This window comes from Dipodomys ordii, unplaced genomic scaffold (genome assembly GCF_000151885.1).
Source record: "Dipodomys ordii isolate 6190 unplaced genomic scaffold, Dord_2.0 Scaffold44, whole genome shotgun sequence".
Classification (NCBI taxonomy): Eukaryota; Metazoa; Chordata; class Mammalia; order Rodentia; family Heteromyidae; genus Dipodomys; species Dipodomys ordii.
In genome coordinates, this window is record NW_012267260.1 from 4,467,701 (window position 1) to 4,474,240 (window position 6,540).

General features: G+C 43.9%; 1 protein-coding gene across 1 annotated transcript in view; it reads left to right on the forward strand.

The window, feature by feature from the left end:
* The first annotated feature begins 239 nt into the window (after positions 1 to 239).
* The window catches only part of Crisp1 (cysteine-rich secretory protein 1), an 11,375-nt gene continuing 5,074 nt past the window's right edge, over positions 240 to 6,540 (forward strand). The window contains exons 1-3 of the mRNA XM_013019073.1: positions 240 to 279; positions 2,055 to 2,122; positions 3,907 to 4,035. Coding sequence (XP_012874527.1) covers positions 240 to 279; positions 2,055 to 2,122; positions 3,907 to 4,035 — 237 coding nt within the window. The remainder of the gene's footprint in view (positions 280 to 2,054; positions 2,123 to 3,906; positions 4,036 to 6,540) is intronic.

Genomic DNA, 6,540 nt, shown 5'->3' on the forward strand with positions numbered 1-6,540 from the left:
TTCACCACCTTGTGTCTGCTACCCCGAGTGGCTACTTGTGCTGTAAGTGGACAAAAATGGCCTTCCTGCTTTGTCTGTGTCCTCTGTTCCATGAGGACCTCGTCCACAATCCCAAAGTCAGAACTTGGGCTCACAAATCCAAAGTTCCTCTCTCAGCAGATTTTCTTCAGCTTTCCTGCCTACTCCAATTAATACGTTACTGGGGGTGAATCAAACACGCTTAGGCAGTCTAATTCCAGATGGCACAAATTGTGTTCCAGCCAATCTCAGTAGGTAATGGTAAGTGTCTAGGTTTTCTTTCCTTTTTTGGAAGGTTCGAAGTCACCTCTCCATAGTATTATATCAACTTCTTTAAGCTCTTCATATTATAAAACACCACGTTTTCTGTCTAGTTGTGACAGAGGAAAGATAGATCTGCATTTAAAATATCCACATTTAAATACACACACATACATATATACCTTTCATAGGTGAATAAAGCATAATCTATGGGTGTGAATATATGTGTTCTATCGAACTACTGTGGCATTGTGCATGTCTATTAACAACCTCTACTATATTTCAATCTCTTGTTTTTTGGTCAGTCATGGGGCTTGAACGCAGGGCCTGGATGCGGTAGCTGAGCTTTTTCAGTTAAGGCTAGTGCTCTACTACTTTGGGCCACAGCTCCACTTCTAGTTTTCTGGTGATTAATTGAGATAAGAGTCTCACAGACTTTCCTGCCCTGGCTTTGAACTGGGATCCTCAGAACTAGAACTCAGCCTCCTGAGTAGTTAGGATTACAGGTATGAGCCACCAATGCCCACCTCAAAACGTTTTTGATTTTGCTTTTTAAATTAAATTTGATTAAATTATTTGTTTTCCTAGATTTTGTGATTAGGTAAGAGAAGGAAATACACATTTTACCAGTCTTTGAGTGTGCATATATGTGAACCTCTGCAGACAGAGACAGAGGGAAAGAAAGAAATAAGGCGGGAGGGTAAAAATGTGATTGTTGGCGTTTGTTTGTTCTCAGAATTGGTTTATGGTTTCCCTCATAATAAACATGTTTCCTAGTGTCAGAGGGCGCTAGAGACTAAGTGAACCTGGGTGAAAAGCCATGAGCACTCTGTACTGTTGCATTCTGCAAAAAAATATTTACCTTTCTCTTAAAAAATACTTAGTCCTGTAACACTAAACCCACATTTTTAGTCTCTTGTTTTCCCCAGGACAAAATCAGAAAGAAACTTGATAGAGTGTAAAAAGGTGACAATGAAATTTAAAAACTCTATTAATATTATCATTAATAACCCTAGAGCTAGCCAACTATATCAGATAAAAATAAAGAAGATGAATTAGCACTGGTTTATCTGGCTGCTTGACAACTACTCCCAGTGGAACCATCAGACATCTCAGAATATCTCAGATGGAAGACACAGATACAGATTAGCAACACCACATATCTCTTCTATGGGCAAGAAGAATTTTCATCTAATCTTGCAGATTTCTTCTCTGCATTTTTCTCTTGAAGTATAACGAGTTATATGAGCCTAGTGCCTCAAATGACTACAAATTCACTATCATACATGGGTGTGGAAGTCAGGAGTCCAAACACGGTGCCCTTGTAAAAACCAGTGGAGACTCTGTTGACTTTTCCTTGTTGTATTTCTTTCCTCTCTCTTCAAAGTCAGCGCTGGCTGGTGGAGCCTGTCACATTCCACACGGCCTCCTCTAGCTCTCTCTTCCACATTCAATAACCTTGTGATGACCTTCAGCCACCCAGATAGCACGGGATAATCTCCCTGCTTTACCCTCTGTTAAGCAATAGCTCTTGACCCAATAGAAAGATTCCGGGGACTGAGATGTTCATGTTTGAGTGAGTCCACTATCCTTTCCATCGTATTTCTGAATGTTTTCCAGGAGCCCCATAACTGACCTAGAGGACCGAATTCTGTAGCCCCCTCCTGGCAGAAAGTGTGAACACAAGTAAACGTGGTTCAAAAGTTTGTCTGAACACATTATTTCGTGAGCTGAGAATACCATACCGCCTTTTGTCTTTTTACTTTTCTCTGCAGGGATGCCAGTGAAATACATCCTGTTTCTCTCTGCCATGCCTGGGTTTCTGGATGCACGAGTCCTCACGGTATGTAAGGACCCTAGGGCACAAAACTGCCTTGTAGTTAAGGATAATAAATAACCGTTTACCAAAACACGGACAGAGGCAAGCGATCAAGGGGCTACACCAATCACTCAGCTGCCTCCCACAATAACTATCAAGCAAGAACTATTATTAGTGTCATATTACAATGGAATGAACCCGCACCTGGTCGAGGCTAAATAACTGGGGTGTGGCAGGGCTTCCACTTAATCTTATTCCGCTTAATCCTAGGGGCCCATGTCAATTCCATTTTCTTAAGTAATGGGAGGGGGAGAAAGCTGAGTGCTGGTGTTTCACTCCTGTAATTCTAGCTGCTAAGGAGACTGAGATATGAGCATCACAGTTCGAAGCCAGTCTAGGAAGAAAAGTCCACTAGACTCATCTCCAATTAACCTGCAAAAAGCTGGAAATGGAGGTATGGTTCAAGCGGTAGAACATAAGCCTTGAGAGAAAAAGCAAAGCAAGAGCTAAAGGACTTAAGGTCAAGCCCCAGTAACATGGAGGAAGGAAGGAAAGAGGGGAGGGAGGGAGGGAAGAAAGAATAAACTGAAAAACAGATTTTAAAAAGCTATTTCCTTACAATGTATCCATGCATTTTCCTTGGCTAAATAGGAAGGAAAAAATAAACAAACTTTGTTTTGTTTCTAGATAGGGAAACTCATCAATATTCCACTGGAGAATATAATAATATTTTTGGTTATAATATGGTATAATAATATAGTGTAGACATAATTTGTGATTATTAATGAGAATTTAATCTATCAACGCTAAATACAAACTGGGACAATAACTGAAGGGAAAGGTGCAAAGGTCAGTTAGCCATAGGATCAATATATGACGCTTAGTGCTAGAACTCTTGGACAATATGTGTGAGGCCCTGGGTGTGGTCCCCAGTGCCACTAAAGAATAATAATAATACTAGTAACAATACTAAATGAATAATAAACTAATAAATTGTACTTAAAATAAGAACTTCAATGATCACAAAGCAGAAGCAAAATTCTCATTGATGTAATAAACAGTAGGATATTTAAGTGGCATCCATCAATGATATAAAGAGATAATTCATATTTTAGTATATTCAAGCTACTTTTATGATGAGTGGTGAGATAAAAACCATAGCTTTGGTATAGAAAACAAGTGTGTGTGTGAGTGTGTGTGTATGTGTTTGCCTACAGGCCAAGTACAAAAAGTAACAATTGTAAAAATTGAGAGGCATTACAGAGGATCTACCGCTCTAGGCTGCTGAAATGGTGCTGCGGTTTCGTATACTGTCAGTCATGCTCCACTACAAAGACTGACAAGCTGTTGACTACCCAACAATCCTGGAGAGTGAATTATGAAAAGATAGATGAGGGAATAAAAGAAGTAAATCTCTTAGTGTCAGTTCTTCAAGAAATATACCACTAGACAAGTGTTCGAGGTTTTTGTGGGAAGGGAAGAGATCAAGTTCTGGGGTACAGGGGAAAATTTATAGAGAATGCACCCTCAAGAAGTCAGTCAATCCATACGGTAATTTCAACACATGTCCCAACAGAAATTGTGTCCCAACGTGTAAATTATAAATGTGAAAGCTCAAATCACAGACTGCCATTCAGAAATCCTTAAACCCCCATTGGAAAAATGGAATCTGAGGAATTATGAAACTTCAAGAATGCTGCACCTGAGTGCTACTTCAATGTGGACACCCGAAGCCCATTGTCTATACGTGTACAAGTAACGCTTGATAGGTGACAGGGATAACAGGCATTCTTAATGTTCTTTGGTAGCCCAAAGCAGCTCAAGCCCTCTATATGCGACTCACCACGGCCACCCCAGAAGTACAGGATGAAATCGTCAACGTTCACAACAGATTCAGGAGAAATGTCGCTCCTCCGGCCAGAAACATGCTGAAGATGGTAAGATGGACGGCGGCCCGTCCGATGGCGGCTGCGACGCCTGCAGGGTGGTTGTTAGGCAGTCCTGGGTCATTCCGGTGAGCAAGCTCCCCCTGCATTCTTATTCCCATCTCCCTCCTGTATCTCCCCTTCCCCTCATTTGGAAACGGCAGTGTTTCATGATCCCATCTTCGTATACAGCTGTCTGTACACACACGCTTCCACAACCTTACACACACAGGAGACATCCTTTGTTCTTCTTTGCTCCTTGGGATCCCATCCCTTTCTCTTTTTGCCTCTCACTGGTCCACACAAGAGGAGTCCCCATTTTACACTGACATCTCATCATTGTTCTTACATTGTCCTTGTTTGGTGGCCCGTACTCCACAAACAAGTGAGGAACCGTGACCCCAGGATTATGACTCTGCCTTATCACAACTTACAGTTCCATCTATTTTCCTGAAAATTACATGATTTCATTTTTTATATTTATAGTTCATAGTGTGTGTGTGAGAGTGTGTGTGTGCATGCATGTGTGTATGTGTGTGTATATTCTTCATCCACTCAGTGGTTGTCACACTTCTTGAATTATTTCAGAGTTTGGATATTGTGAACAAGGCTGTAAGAAACACAGATATGCAATTATCTCTCTTGTGTATTGTTTTATAGTCCTGGGGACATATGTCCGAGGATCAGAAGATAAGTCTAACTTCCTGTAACCTCCACACTGATTTCCATGGTGCTTGGGCTCATTTCCATCCCCCTAACAATATATAAAGCTTCCTTTTCCTCCTGCTTCCTCTCTTGGTGATAGCTACTCTCTAAGATCACATGAATGCCACTGCCAGGACCTGACAGTAGCTCCACACATCTCTTTGCCCATTCTCTCCTACAGTGATGCTACCAGGGAGCTTCTATGTGTAAATAAGTGGAGAACAGAAGGAGACTTTTTAAGGCTGAAATTACCAATAAGTCAGAACAATTTTCATATGTGGTCAGACAGCAAACAGTGCAGCTAAGAAATAAAAACCACATTTGAGAACTGAAGGGAAAACATGGTATCTGAAGCCAGAGACCTTACTTTGCACGTTGGACCAAGGTAGTCTGGTTTTTGCATGGACCCGTTTTTGGATGTGGGCTCCGCCTAGAGCAGGGAGGCGATCGTGCTGAGAGCAAGTGTGAGGAAGAGGAGGTAGTAGAGGCATCTGTGGCTCCCACCTTCTGGGAATAAATCCTCCCTGCAAAAGCGAACCCAAGGGCATCTCGGAACCCACTGCAAACATCAGCAGAGGACAGCCGGGTAAGTTCTAGTTCTGTGTATTTGCTACAATGAGCACACTAGGCAAGTCAAGTTTTCCTCTCTAGTGAGTAAAATAGAATAGTAAAATAGAATTCTCAGTGTGTTCTTATTTTATGCACTGATCATATCTATCTCGGCTTGTTCAGTTACACACACACACAACTAAATTACCTCTTTCTCTTGTACGAAGCAAGTAAAACCTTTGCTCAAGCTAGTAAGTTGTCTTTTGACAGCAAAGTCATCAAGCTGAAGAGCAGTTCTCAAAAACCTCCACCAGATGGGGGTATAGACACATAAGTGCTATTTTACACATCCTTCCATGCTGTGCAAGATGCAGTGTTCCTGCCTCCTGGGGAATCACTTAGACACACAAGCGAGTGACACCACGTTCAGGGGTCCTGTGTCCTACGCCCCATCGGGACAGCGGTGTGCACGGAAGCCAGGCCTGAGAAGCTCCCAGCTCAGTTGTCAGTCTGACAACTTGCGGAGCGGCTGCTGATGAGCTGTGGCCTGCGAAGGCTTCCACTCTGTGCACATGACCACGTTGGAGCCTGGTCGGGTGCTCTGCCTCCTCTTCCTGTCACCCACTGGTCGTCTGTCCCTTCAAAGCCTCCTTCTGTCCTTCCCTTACCTCACGTTAGCCAGGGGAGTGGGCAGACCCTTCCTTGTGTGGCCATTGCAGGAGAGGATGGGTGGAGAGACAGGAGAGCAGTGATGGACGCTGGCATGTGGCTGGGGACTATGCAGACACAGACGCTCTATGCGCTGCGTACTGTATACAGTGTATATTCCATATACACCACACTGTACACAGATACGGGGACTCTCGGTGCTTCTGCTCGTAGCTGCCTCGGGCTTCCCTGGGTCTGTGGATTGAATATGTCACAGTGGCTTGCTCGGGACCTCACACTAACCCCCTTGGGAAGGAAAGCTGGGCCACATGCACACACTCACAGCTCAGAATGACTCGGCTTCCTTCCTCTCTGCTCCGTCTTCTGGAAGTCTCGGTTCAATTCCTCGCTGCATTTGAGAAGGAAATGGTCGCTGGCCGATAATCAGCTGACTTTTACTTTGTGAATTCCTGTGCGGATGCGAGGACAGGACCCCTGCGGCGGCTGCTCCTGCTAGCATCGCGGAGCCGCGTGACGACCGAGGGTGCTGCCAGCCCTGGGCTGTGGCCGAGCCCAGGAGACCCGTCCTGGCCGTGCCACCCGCGTCCGGGCCGC